General features: G+C 42.2%; 1 protein-coding gene across 2 annotated transcripts in view; it reads right to left on the minus strand.

Annotated features, from left to right (window-relative positions):
- The window catches only part of LOC105917821 (sodium/potassium/calcium exchanger 3), a 64,136-nt gene that overhangs the window by 19,357 nt on the left and 30,389 nt on the right, over positions 1-14,390 (minus strand). For both annotated transcript variants that reach the window (XM_036137600.1, XM_036137601.1), the window contains 8 exons: positions 12,403-12,479; positions 9,509-9,583; positions 7,807-7,891; positions 6,707-6,810; positions 1,163-1,237; positions 877-902; positions 743-796; positions 531-664 (listed from right to left, as the gene is read on the minus strand). In XM_036137600.1, the coding sequence (XP_035993493.1) occupies positions 531-664; positions 743-796; positions 877-902; positions 1,163-1,237; positions 6,707-6,810; positions 7,807-7,891; positions 9,509-9,583; positions 12,403-12,479 (630 nt within the window). The remainder of the gene's footprint in view (positions 1-530; positions 665-742; positions 797-876; positions 903-1,162; positions 1,238-6,706; positions 6,811-7,806; positions 7,892-9,508; positions 9,584-12,402; positions 12,480-14,390) is intronic.

The following is a 14,390-nucleotide window of genomic DNA, read 5'->3' on the forward strand; positions in this document are numbered from 1 at the left end:
TCTCTCTCTCTACTGTCTCTCTCTCATATCTCTCTTACTCTCTCTATTCGCTATCTATCTATGTTTCTACACCAATCGCTCTTGTTTTGTCTTTCTGTCTTTCTCTTTTGCAATCTCTTGCTTGCGCGCCAAAGCCGGACTGAAGTCCAATTCCTTGTATTTTTGCACAAAGCTGGAAAATAAAGCAGACTCTGCTTTGTAGACCTTAAAAATTTACGCTTATGTCTAATTTGGTCAGTCAAGTCAGTTTGACTTCCTTACTTTTCAGCAAACTGATCCTACATACATGCGGGTCACTACCTGAAGCACCTAAAACACTAGAGTTAAAGCACACAGTGTTAGCATTATTATTTCCATGAGACAGATAAACGCTTTGGAATAATCAAACATCTAAACCCTGTGAACTTTTTAAATGATTTCCCCATTAGCTTCCCTATAAAGGAGCAAAATTTTACAGCAGATTTCTGTATTCGGAAGTTAAATGAAGTTAAAGAGGGAGGAGCTGGTGCAGATCGCTCTGAGTCTGGTACCTTTCTTCAGCAGAACCGCCGTCGCATCGTATGAGACGTTATCCTCCAGGTCTGTGCTTCCTGTCAGCCCATTGGCCAGGTTCCCGGAGCCCTTCCTTCTTCGGCTGAAGTACCGATGAGCCTTTCCATTGAACCTGACAATCACACGTCAGCATTTATCGCATATAAAAGCAAGAAAGAAACGGAGCTGCTGCAGGTTTCATGACACTCACTTCATGATGAGGATGTAGACGGCGTACATGAGGATCAGTACGAGAGATTCCCACCTGCAAACATGAGAGACGTTTAGACGTTTACGATCCTGCCTGGCACTTAATTCTGGTTTAACTGTACAGGTCATACGCACCAGCACACTTTCTCATCATAGATGAACTAAGCAGGGAAGAGAAAGGGACAAAAATACGACATCGTCTGAGTTATAGCTACAAACAGACAGGCCACCAAGTATCTGTTTAAAGAGTATTTCCTGCTTTATAAGGTTTCTTTATTATCTAGTGCTGAAAACATTTAACCTTCCTTTATAAAATGAAAGATAAGATTTCCCGGTTATAGGACAGAGACCAAGGAAAGTGTCTGCAGGTTCTGCTGCTATGCTTCCTGAATTATGCAGCGTCCACAGACACGGTTCTTACCACGATCAGCGCTATGATGGAAAACGTGTAATAGATGGAGTCTCTAAGCAGCGCCCAATGAGACAGCTTCACAGCCTGCGAGATCAACAGAAAACACGGTGGTAAGAACATTTGAAGCACGGCATTTTACACAGAAAAAAGGTTCTTTAAACCTGCTTCTGTTCACAGGCTGGGTGTTACTTTTTTAAACTTTTACAGGGCTGGATTAAAAGTCAACTTCATGGTTCAGAGTAGGAATATTTACAATTAATTTTCAATAAACATCAGCAGAGAAAACTGGCCACGAGTCAAAGATTCATTATGCATGTTGTTGAGAAATAATGAAAAAAAGCTAATTTGGGGTAAAAACCCTATAAATAAAGGCAATCAACCTGTAAGCTCCAGAAAATTACCTAAAGATTCTGGAAAATAAATCGGTACTTTTGTAAATGTTACCCTTTAAGGTTTAAAACAGAAACAAACAAGTTTTCTAATGTTTTCTGTAGATTCTTTAAAAGTAACCCATATATTCTTTGAAAGTAAGCCATTAATTGCCATCAGCAGTGATTGAACGCATGGAGGGTTGTCTGGACGGTACCCTGTCCAGGGTGGACCTTGTTGTTGGCTGCTGGAGATGAGCTCCAGTACCAGAACCACCGCACCAGGATAAAGCTGCTTTGGATCACTGGACAGACGGAGGAACAAAGGGACCTCTGGATCTTTGTTAAAGTAAAAACATTGAAGTTGTAAATTCAATTAAATTCAATTTTATTTCTATAGCGCCAATTCACAACACGTCATCTCAAGGCTCTTTCCAAAGTCAGACTCCATCAGATCCTCCAGGTTGGTGAGAAAGTTTCCTCTCTAAGGAAACCCAGCAGGTTGCATCAAGTCTCTCCAAGCAGCATTCACTCCTCCTGAAAGAGCGTAGAGCCACAGTGGACAGTCGTCTGCATTGTTGATGGCTTTGCAGCAATCCCTCATACTGAGCATGCATGAAGCGACAGTGGAGAGGAAAACTCCCCTTTAACAGGGAGGAGAACCTCCAGCAGAACCAGAACCAGGCTCAGTGTGAACGCTCATCTGCCTCCACCCACTGGGGCTTAGAGAAGACAGAGCAGAGAGACAGAAAGCACAGAAGCTCACATTGACCCAGGAGTACTTTCTATGGTAGAGAAGACAGAGCAGAGACACAGAAAGCACAGAAGCTCACATTGACCCAGGAGTACTTTCTATGTTAGATGGTAATAGAGGATGATCTGCCTCCCCTGATGATGTCACAGCTAACAGAACGCCAGACCAGGTGTACCTTCTATGAAGAGCAAAATGACAGAGAACAAAAAGTTAAAAGCTGAAATATCAACAAATAGTACAAACTGGAGAGCAGTAGGAGAACTCAGCAGAGTGAGAGAAATAGACCCTGATGTCCTCCAGTAGCCTAAGCCTATAGCAGCATAACTATAGAGGTAGCTCAGGGTAACATGAGTCACTCTAACTAGAAGCTTTGTCACAAAGGAAAGTTTTAAGCCTAGTCTTAAAAGTAGACGGGGTGACTGCCTCACGGACCAAAACTGGGAGTTGGTTCCACAGGAGAGGAGCCTGATAGCTAAAGGATCTGCCTCCCATTCTACTTTTATAGTAGGCACCTAAATCTCTGCTGTCAATGAGTGTCTTGAATTCTAAAACTTGAGCACACAGATGTTTCTCTCCAAAGCTTCAGAAAGCACCAACATCAGGTTGCTCTCTTACCACACCCTGTGGTTAAATTCTTACAGCTGTGAGAAAACAGGCGTGTGATGGACCATGTTAAAGGGTCACCAGCTCACCTGATGGGCCTCTGCGGCAGAATCTGTAGAGAAAATATGTTTTGTATGAAATCCAAACACACAGACGCGATGTTCTTAGAAGACCTCCTGCGAGCGCAGCAGCAGCGTTCAGGGAGTTGTCTGCTGAATGTTCAGTAACTGTGGAGTCATGAATGTCTTTAAGGGTTCAGACGCAGTGCTGCTTTTTAACAGAAAATATATATTCAGAGGAACTGGAGAAAGAAATTAATGTTTTGTATTTTTCAACTTGTTCATAACTAAGCTTATGGAAAGATTTGTAAAAAATAAAATAAAAATCAATAACCTAATCTGAATGGCATTAAATTGGCCTCTGGTAAAAATCCTAAAGTAAAGTAAAATAAAATAAGAAACAGCTCAAAAGAGTATTCTATAAATTTGAGAGATTAAGTCTTTTGTGGATTTTCTGTAAAATAGAAGAAAGTAATTTGGAATTAAACAATTTAAACTGCATTTTCTATAAAAAGCACACTTAAAAACATAGAAAGACCTCAATAACATCCAGAAACAAACCTTTAGATACCTGAAAATAATCGGCTTGTTCTGTGGAAGCAAATGGTGAATTTTGGAAATGACTGCATGAAAAATTAAAGCAACCTGTTAGTTACCGAAAATAAACTGCAAGCTTTATTTGTTTAATTTTGAACGACATTAGTTCTTTAAAAATAACCTGAAAGTTTTAAAGAATTAAGACTTAGACTTCCCTGTATTTATTCCCTATTATTTATTTTTTTTTCCTTTTTTTAGACTAAGAAACTTACAGTTTCATGAAAGTAACTTTTAAAAATGTAACCTATAGATTCTGGGGAAAATAATACGTTGTTTATAATTTTTGTCACTGCACCATACAGTCCACTAAAATGTGTCCTCTGCATCAAACCCGTCCCCCAGGAGCGGTGGGCCGCCACTGGGGGGGCGCCACTAGGGGGCGCCCAGGGAGCATTCTTGGCCCGAGGGTCTTGCTCAAGGACCCGGAGTGGCAGCCTGTGGGCTTCGAACTTGCAACCTTCCCAGAACAACAACGCCCTGACCACGAGTCCACCTCCCATGTTGGAGGAAAACTAACCCTAACCCTCTGAGGAGAGTAAACCACAAGTTAGAAAAGAGTTCAGGGAATTTCTTTGAGAGTCCCAGAAAAAGTACGTCAGTTTTCTAGATGTAGACCGGAGTCACATTTTTATGGATTTGTTTGCATGTTTAGTCATTTATGATGATTACAGATAAAACATCTTGCGAAAAAGTTGAAAAAGTTTAAATGAGGGCTACTGTACAGGAAAAGGTAAGCTTTGTTTTTGGCTCTTATATATGCTATATACATATATATGCATATATATTATGCTGTGTGCCTTTTCTAAATGTTTTACTGCATCATTTTCACATTCACGAGTTGCAGAAATATCGTGGAAAGTTCAACAGATTTTCTCCCTCATTATGTCACATAGATTCATCCCACACAGAATAAAATACTCCAAGCCTGCGGTTCTTGTACTTTTGATAATCACGGCTTAGAGATCATTAAAAGCCCGTATGCAGCGTCTCAGAACACACATTAAGGTGAAGGCCTCCGTTTCGTATGCCTCTGGCTTCGAATGGATTTTTGACCTGGGACCACGTTAAAGGATCGGTGAGTTTGTGCCGCCGTGTCGGCTCTGGCGTCTGACGCCTTACGACATGATTTACCTCCTGAAGCACCATCGCTGTGAACGCCGCCTGCTCTGAATCATCCTACACGGCGCGTGCCGCTCTGTTTGTTGACCTTAGGTAGCAAACAGTGAGGAGCGTAAATCTCCCACACAGTGCTTAGCGTTTACATCAGAGAACGGGGGAAAAGTTGCATTTTGAAGCTTCCACTCCCAGGCGGGAAATCTCAGGTCGATCAAGGATATAACAATAAAGCAGGCGTGTGCTTCTACTGCGTGTCGTTCCACAGCAGAGAAATTAAACACATCCATCCAAGGCCAGCAAACAGCAGGGAGGAACAGGGCCTGGGTCTGAAGCAGATTTCATCTCAGCCCATCCATCCCATGCTCCTTTACATGTTCATTATCTCAGCACGATTACATAATCTGCATCGCCGTTTGGAGTCCATCACATATACTTTTAAGAGCTGAGCACTTTTCCTCGTGTCACTAGCGAGTCAGATGGCAAGGAGCAGCTGCTCTGGGCGATGTTCTCATGCAAAGTTGGTAAGTCGTGCTAAAAAAATAATAATGCGTCCTTTAGTTCCACAGCTTTATGCACCGGGACTTCATAAATATTAATACGGTCACTATTACGTCTCCCAATTACATAAATGGCACACATACAGCTTCACAGCGTGTGCGTTGATATGATGGAAACTAATCCAACATAAACCAAACATCTGGAGCAAATTCCTTCTGTTACGGAAATCTGTGGTGCTGATGATGAAACGCCTGGATCAGCTGAGCCTCGCTCATTTCTACCGGCTCTACAGGAGCAGTTCTGTCACTTTGCTGGTCTGGAGCACACGGGTCGCCAAGATGCAAAGACAGAGAAGTGACTGTTGCTGCTTATTGATCTGCCAATTATCACCCAGTCCAATTTCAAAATAAAAAAATATACATAGTTGCCCATCTTCCCAGAACTGTAAATCTCATTAAACGTTTCAGAGCGTGCAACAAAGAGCGATGTCTGGGGGCAACCAAGACCATCGTGTAGACTCTACAGCACAGGTGTCAAACTCAAGGCCCGTGGGCCAAATCTGGCCCTTCAAGGTAAATTATCTGACCCTCGAGAGCCAAAAAAAAGGCATATATCCTTTTATAGTGTATAAAGTGGCTGAAACTGTGCCTCCTGTAAGTGTAACTCACCCCAATATCAACTTTCTTTGCAGATAAACTATATAAACTGGGCCTAAGAGTGCTACTTTTATGTTACTGTGCATTTTTTATACTACTACTGTGTGAACTGGAATGACATTATGAAATGAAAAGTATCGTCTTTACACATGCAAGCGGCCCTTTTAATGACTTCATGACGCCAAAGTGGCCCCATATAGAAATTAGTTTGACACCTCTGCTCTACAGGCTTCAGTTAGCTTCTTAGAGGGTAAACGTTAATAACAAGACAATTAGAGATAAAAATGAATTGCTTGTTTCAGCAAAAGAGGATTGAAAATGATATGAGAATAAATCCCCACAAAACTTCTGGAGCAATGTAGCGATATTTGCCCACTAAGCACGGCACAACTACTGGATGAAGCCGAATACAGATCATCCGCACACCAACCAATCAAGCAGGGCGGTGGAGGGCTGATGATTCGGGTCTGTTTTATGAACGCAGGACCTCCCGCCTCATGGAGGAGATGTCTCCTCCCCGACTTCCACCACATGAAGTCAAACAAGCGATCGTCTGACCGAGAGCGGAAGCCTGGCCCAAACCGGGTCATCATCAGGACGAAGATCCCAAACGCAGAAGTCCATGTACAGCAGAACACCTGAACATGACTGGCATGCCAGAAACATCTGTCTGCAGCGAGCAGCTCAGTCCCAGAAAAACACAGGGGCAGAAATTCGAACTAAAGGGGCTCCTATACTTTTTTTTTAATCTATTTTTTGTAAAATAGTTTTGCTGAATTTGAACTTTAACATTTTAAACTCATATTTAATGAACGCTCCGGCAGTCGTCTGCAGAGACACGCGGCCGTGAGGTCTGGTGTTAAAGGTGAGACCAGGTCAGCAGGTGAGCGCTGGGATCATACCTGGCCGGCGAAGAAGCCGCACACGCCGATGATGCAGAGGATGTTGAAGACGGCCGAGCCCACGATGGTCCCAACCCCCACGTCACCTTTAGTGATGAACACACCTGGGGAGGGGAAAAACGTCACCGGGAGAACAACAACAACTCTTTAGAGACAAAAAGAGTCTGCAGCAGCTTTAGAAAACAATCTGAGTCATTTTTTTCTCAATAGCCTGCAGGAGTCATTTTCTCTTATTGCCCAGAGAGGAAGTGGTTAAAGATGTTCAAGAAAATCTAAGCTCGCCATAATGCAGCTTAGAAATAAGAGAAATACCCTCCCCTACCCTCTGTGATGTTCCTAGCGTGTGTTTTTATGGTAAATAGCTTTTATAGCCTTTATTGATGAAGATTATCATCACAAAAAATAAAATCCATAATTTATTTGAAGAGAGAATGAGCCCCTGTGTCACATCCCAGGTAAACAGGAAGTTAAACTAACATTTACACACTGGTTAAATTAAGAGGAACTATTAATTACAGAAATGCTTCAGGTAAATTTATTGATGTCATGCTGGTTTATTTCTGGCATTGCAGATTTTCTTCCTCACTAAATTGCAGCGGGGATATAAAGCTTTCCCAGAACTACACTGCAGGTTCATCTGCAAACATCAATAATAACATAAATTAAGAAATGATGCGTCTGAACAGGTCCCCAAAGCATCAAAGTCGGGTTGTGGCTTCTTTTCTCTTGCACTGCAAAAACAGAACTAAAAAAAAGTAAAATTTTCTTGAAATGGCTGTATTTGTACTTTATTTGAGCAGGAAAATAAGATTATCTGCCCATGGAAAGAGTGATTTTACCTATAACATAAGATAATTATATGTACTTAAAATAAGCTGATGAGTTCTTCCTATTTTAAGGGCAAAAATCTTATTCCATTGGCAGATTATCTTATTTACCTACTCAAATCAAGTACAAATACAGTCGTTTAGACAAAATGTCGACTTTTTAGTCCTGTTTTTGCCGCGTCCGACACAGAGAAGTTTCAGCCCGGGTGAAGCTCCAGAGACGGTTACGTAAGACGACTTTAATGCCAAGCTAGAGCGTGAGCGTGTCGTTACCGATGATGGAGGTGAAGAGCTCCGGAGCCGAGCTGCCAGCTGCCATGAAGGTGGCTCCCGCCACGTCCTCGCTCAGGTGGAGACGCTGACGGAGAACAGAACAGAGGAGAGGTTTTAGGGAACAGCAGCTGCGGTTTCAGCTCTTCAGACGGTCGCCTGCTGAAACAAAATCCCGCGTCAACACCGTGCAGCGCGGGATTTTATCAGCCGAGTCTGAAGCTGAAGGAAACCAGGCGGTGCATTTTTAGGTCTTCTGTGCTCAAAACCTGGGCTGACGCTTCTGTTCTTGGAAGAAAGCAGCAGAACGAGGAGACGGCCGGTTGGTGTTGGGTATCCACCGAGGGTCAGCAGACATTTTCTGGACAGTTTAGCTTTATGCCAAGTGAAATTCTGTTGTTTTGCTTAATAATAATAATAATAATAATAACCATAATCCTGCATATTTTGCACTATACTGTTTGATTTTTATCACTGCATTATTGTATTATTATATAAGTAAGCACATTGTGAGCAGTGTAGAGTACAGAGTCATTTTCCTCGTATGTGTACACAGACCTGGCAAATAAAGCTGGTTCTGATTCTGAACCTATTTATCAGAATAAATATTCCTTTAGTGTCCTCCAGTGGGGAAATTTGGGTGTGACAGTGGCAAACACACAGTTACACACATTAATTAGCAATGAAAAGAAGGACAAAAGAACAAGGCAGTCTAATTTAAAATCAAATCTAAAGAGCCCAAAAATAAAAGATAAGAGTAAATACCAAAGTAAATATTGGACAGCGGAAAAAAACTGCAGCCTATTTACATAACACACAATAATAGAATATGCAATATGCATGACAGTAATTTCATATTAATTAATCCTGTATATTCTTCAGTGATGGTATGAATGCATTGGTTGTTTGTTCCTGTAATACTTTATCGTCTGGTTCTGCTGTTCTTTATATCTCTCTTTGCAGATGTAGAAGCAGACTCAGAGGATGTTATATCGCTCTCTACCTTTCCTCTCCTCTTTCTCTTTCACCTTTTCTGCCTTTTAGCATTTTGTCTCATCTGTTTCTCTCCTTTCTTTCCTCTTCTACCTTCCTGTTTCTGTGTCCATTGAACATGAAATAGTCCCTGCATATAATAAAGCTTCTTTTATATATAAACCAAGCGGAGCTCTATGGTGAAAGCAGTAAGGCTCCACTTGTGAAGGTAAAACCTGTTTGGCTCTTTTTGGCATTAAAACAACAATCCTTATTGCTACACTGCCAGACAGGACCCACACACATAAATAAAAAATAAGAAATTATGAAACTGCTGAACAGCAGAGGAAACAGAGTTTTCAGGGCATGAGCGAAATAATACGGTAGTAATGAAAAGATGAAAACTTTGCATTGTTCTAATGTTTTTGCACAGTGAAGAAATAATTCTGTGCAAGAATATTAAACCATGTAAGCGTTGTTGACAAGCAGTTTTTAAAGGCGTCCTGGAGTTCTTTTGTATTTAATGTGACAGACCGTTAGAGAACCTGTAAAACAATCTGTCAGCCTGGCCTCACAAAGCCGGGCTGCTGGGAAGCAAAGGAGACAGAAATAAGGACGCAGCTTTGTAGTCAGATGTTAGGGAGGAACATCCAGTTTTTCAGTTCGTTTTAAACAAATGCCAAACTTTCTGCAGCACAACGCGGCTGTGTGACGAAGTGTTGCTGCTTCGTACCTCACAGAGCTTCTCCAGGGAAGGGACGAAGTAGTCATCGCAGACCAGCGCCAGAGCGCAGAACATGTAGACGGTCTGTGAAGAGAGATAAAGATTAGAGGAAGAAGTGAAGCGTGAGAAGCCTGTGAGACGTGATTCATCCACGCGGAGCGAGGGTGATAACTCCTGACGAAGACGAGCTCCAAGCGAGCCGTTTATACAGTCTGTAATGCATCAGCTGATGTTTCAGTACGGTCGTGTTTACCATCTTCCACAACATTTACTTTGCTTTTCTTTTTAAATAAAACACACCCTGGTGTTCTACACACAAATTAAGACGAATTCATCACTGATGGATGGTTGAAAGTGAATCCTCAGCACAACCGTTTACAGTTTACAGTGTTAAAGGAGGAAGGTGGTGCTGACCCCCAGCAGGGAAAGTTACTCATGCAAATTATTATTAATAACATCAAACTGTCAGAAAACATAAAAATAAACACAGCGCTGGTTTCAATGTTGTTTAGTTCCAGCAGCAGGAAAAAGTCCTTATAAGGAAATAACAGGTGCATTTTTAAAGGAAGCTGTTATTTCTGACCTCAGCACTGATAATCATTTCCTCTGTCATCCATCCATCCATCCATCCATCCATCCATCCATCCATCCATCTGTCATCCATCCATCTGTCATCCATCCATCCATCCATCATCCATCCATCCGTCCATCCATCCATCTGTCATCCATCCATCCATCCATCTGTCATCCATCCATCCATCCATCTGTCATCCATCCATCTGTCTGTCATCCACCATCCATCCATCTGTCATCCATCCATCTGTCTGTCATCCACCATCCATCCATCTGTCATCCATTCATCCATCCATCCATCCATCCATCCATCCATCCATCCATCCATCCATCCATCCATCCATTGCCTGCTTTCTCCACTCCAAACCCAGTTTGAATCTGCACTGTAAAAATGTTTTATATGATTTACGGTGAAATATCGGCAGCTGTGAATACTGGCAGCAGAATGAAGTCAACTTTAACGTGGAGAACAGGGTGATATTTCAGCAGTGAAGAAGAGAGAACAGTGCATTTCTGAGATCCTCTTTTTTTCATTCTGGAAACAAAAAGGATAAAGTTCTTCACTAAAATCTCTTAATAGCAGCTTCATAAAAACAGAAGCATCTGAATTAAATCCCGTGTTTGGGTCAAAATCCCTGAACACAGACCACACGCTGCAGCAAATGCAGGATTATTCAGGCCACATGAGCTGCACCGTGATGCTATTTCCACGGCTTTAAATGCTTTCTTGTTTCCATCCTCATGCAATAAATTAGCAGCGAAACAAGCATTCCAGGTGCTGTTTGCTTTCCACTGAAGACAAGCAAACACATTCAGTTCTCTATTGTCTTTTTCGAACAATTACGTCACAGTGTTTGCTGCAGAGCTGCCAAATAAGCTAATAAACTTCCTGTCTACCAATTTCACTAATTTACCATTTTTTTCACTGTGATTTTGAAGTCCAAGCTGAAGGATATCGAAGCTTTAAGTAGATCAATGGAAGTTTTTGGTTGTTAGGTGTAATAACCCACACAATTCATTACTCCGTCAGTCCCCCATCATACTGCAGAAACGGCTGGACGGGGAGGAGTGGAAGCATATTAAAAAAGGTTGGGATTGGTAATCGTCATTTTAAGGAGCTAAAATATTAGCTTGGATGCATATCTGCTGCATGTCAGCTGTGCTTGGAAGTTCAGGTTATACTAGACCAGGAAAGAGCAACTATTTGAATGCAAAAAGCCATTTTAGCCCTTCCTTCTAGTAAATAAATTACTTTAGGGCTGTAAAACCCTTAAAAAATTATTATTATTAATATATACACTGCAAAAACGGATCTAAAAATAAGTAAAATGTTTTTAAAATTTGTGTTTTTGTCCTTGATTTGAACAGGCAAATAAGATTATCTGATAATGGAGTGAGTTTTTTTTACCCCTAAAATAAGATAATTAGGTATACTGCACTTAAAATAAGATGATGGAAATGAGTTATTCCTATTTTAAGTGCAGAAATCTTATTCCACTGGCAGATCATCTTATTTAGCTGCTCAAATCAAGGACAGACACACTAATTTTAAGAAAATATTACTTATATTTAGTTCCGTTTTTGCAGTGTAGTCACTAAATATAGTGTACTTGCTTCTGTCAGTCTGCCGCAGGGCAGCTGTGGCTACAAACATAGCTCACCACCGTCAGGGTGTGAATGGGTGAATGGCTGCAGTGTAAAGCGCTTTGGGGTCATTGGACCAGTTAAAGCGCTGTACAAGTACAAGCCATTTACCACTTACAGCTGAATAAAAGAATCAGTTTTATATTTCTAATGTCTGGCGTTTAAAAATAATGAAAATTCAACTTTTACAATAAGCCAATCTGCCAGACTTCTACAAAGCACCTACATCAAGGTGTTCACATACTGAGCTGCACTTTTTTCATCCAACTGGTGTTTATGTTCATTAAAATCCAAGATGTGTGAAACAATGTTTTGCAGCCTAATGAAAAAATATATTGACCAATAAAAAAAGGTATTTCTCCATTTGTGGCGTAGAATCTCTGTTGTGGAGTTTCTATGTCAATAACTATATAGAAAAAGCTGCAGTTATACATAACCTTTGAGCAAAATTATGAAAATTAACTGTGGACGGTCCAAAGAGCAGCAACCTGTGGCTCTGGAGCCACAGGTTTAAAATAAAGAATCCTCCAGAGTTTGGGTGCTTTTTCATTGCACACCTGCTCATTATTAAGCAATTTTATTTTGTGGTAAAGAATAAATGTGTGTTGCTTGTATGTTTGATTTGAGAAGACAGTGAATTTTATCATTAGGTGCTTATTTGTGAGTTTCAATGAAGCTTGACTTACACAGAGCACATGCAGGGCCACGGCTCCCTCGGTTCTCTCTTTGTGCGTGAACAGGTCGGTCGGAAACTCGTGCAGAGCTGCAAGAGACAGAAACCTGCAGTTAGAACCGCTCTGCCTGGAGCAGACAACATGTTCCTAACGCAGAGGTCAGCCATGCGAGCAGAGGAACCCGCTGAACTCATGTGTAGTGACAGAAAGCCCTGCCGGCAGAGAAGCTCTCGGAGCAGGACGTGGACGTCTGGATGTGAGCGAGCAATCCTCGTAGAGGACGAAGGAACGGATGCGGAAGAAGAAAAGGACAACAGTGTTTCTCTGAGTGAGAGGAGTACAAGAAGGAAGAACAAAAATACTGAGTCTGGTTAAACGGGATCTTTCTGTTGCCATAGATGCAAAGACAGCTCTTTGGATGTGAAAACAAATGTGAACAAATGAAGATTTATTTCCCCTTTCTGCCAACGTTATGTCTGGATTGGAAAACCTGGGGATGGATGGATGGATGGATGGATGGATGGATGGATGGATGGATGGATGGATGGATGGACGGACGGATGGATGGATGGATGCATGGATGGATGGATGAATGGATGAATGGATGGATGGACGAACGGACGGATGGATGGACGAATGGATGCATGGATGGATGGATGGATAGACGAACGGACGGATGGATGGATGGATGGATGCATGGATGGATGGATGGACGGATGGATGCATGGATGGATGGATGGATGGATGAATGGATGGATGGATGGATGGAGGGACGGACGGATGGATGCATGGATGGATGAATGGATGCATGGATGAATGGATGGATGCATGGATGGATGGATGGATGGATGGATGGATGAATGGATGGATGGATGGATGGAGGGACGGACGGACGGATGGATGCATGGATGCATGGATGGATGAATGGATGCATGGATGAATGGATGGATGGATGGATGGACGGATGCATGGATGGATGGATGGATGGATGATGGATGGATGCATGGATGGATGGATGGACTGACTGACAGATGGAGAGGATGGATGGATGGATGGATGGATGGATGGATGGATGCATGGATGGATGGATGGATGCATGGATGGATGGATGGATGGATGGACTGACTGACAGATGGAGAGGATGGACAGAACTGTGAGAACAAAGATTGGTAATAAAAGCCTGTCTCCATTCATTCTATTTTCCTCTTTCTTTCTTCCACTGATCTGGAAAATATTGGGAACATCTTCCAGATTTTTCCAGACTATGAAGGAACATCAGGTTCCGTCCTGAACACCCAAAGTCCCATAAGGTGACCTTAAAGAATCAAAGAACAGACTGAAAGAAGAAATCGGTTCATGCTTTTTTCATTTCACCTCCATTTTCTGGTATTTTCAGTTCAGACAGCTTTCCAGTTGCCGTCTCCCACTCCTCCGTCGTTTTAGTCTGCTGAAGAGTTCTCCTCTCCACCATCTCTCCGCAGCCTTCCTCTGCTTTCTGTTCTGCTGCGATAACTTCACAAGCCTGAAACAACGGCGAGCAGCTTGCAAAGAGCCACACGGCACACAGTCGTCTCAGGGTGACAGCTGGATATGTTTAATGTTTACTGCTAGGAGCCGGTGTGAGCTCAGACTCCATCCAGCCCAGAGAGCAGGCTGGGAAACAAACAGACACATCACAGAGTCAGGCTCAGCGTTGATAAAAAAAAAGGCTGAGTAAAGAGAGCTGATTTAAAGCTGAATCCCAAAGAACTCATTATGTGTCCAAAAAGCGTGAAGCCCAGAGTCCCAGTAGAGAACGATCAGTGGGACGGAGATGAGCTGCAGATTCCCACCAGAAACCCACCAGAAACCCACCAGAAACCCACCAGAAACCCACCAGAAACCCACCCAACCTTCAAGTAAAGACGTTTTTAAAACACATCCTTACTGACAGGTTCCACTTCACTGCGCCCTGTCTCTCTACAGCTGAATCAGAGACACTCCCAGATTATACACTGCAA

Source organism: Fundulus heteroclitus, chromosome 5 (genome assembly GCF_011125445.2).
Source record: "Fundulus heteroclitus isolate FHET01 chromosome 5, MU-UCD_Fhet_4.1, whole genome shotgun sequence".
Lineage (NCBI taxonomy): Eukaryota > Metazoa > Chordata > Actinopteri > Cyprinodontiformes > Fundulidae > Fundulus > Fundulus heteroclitus.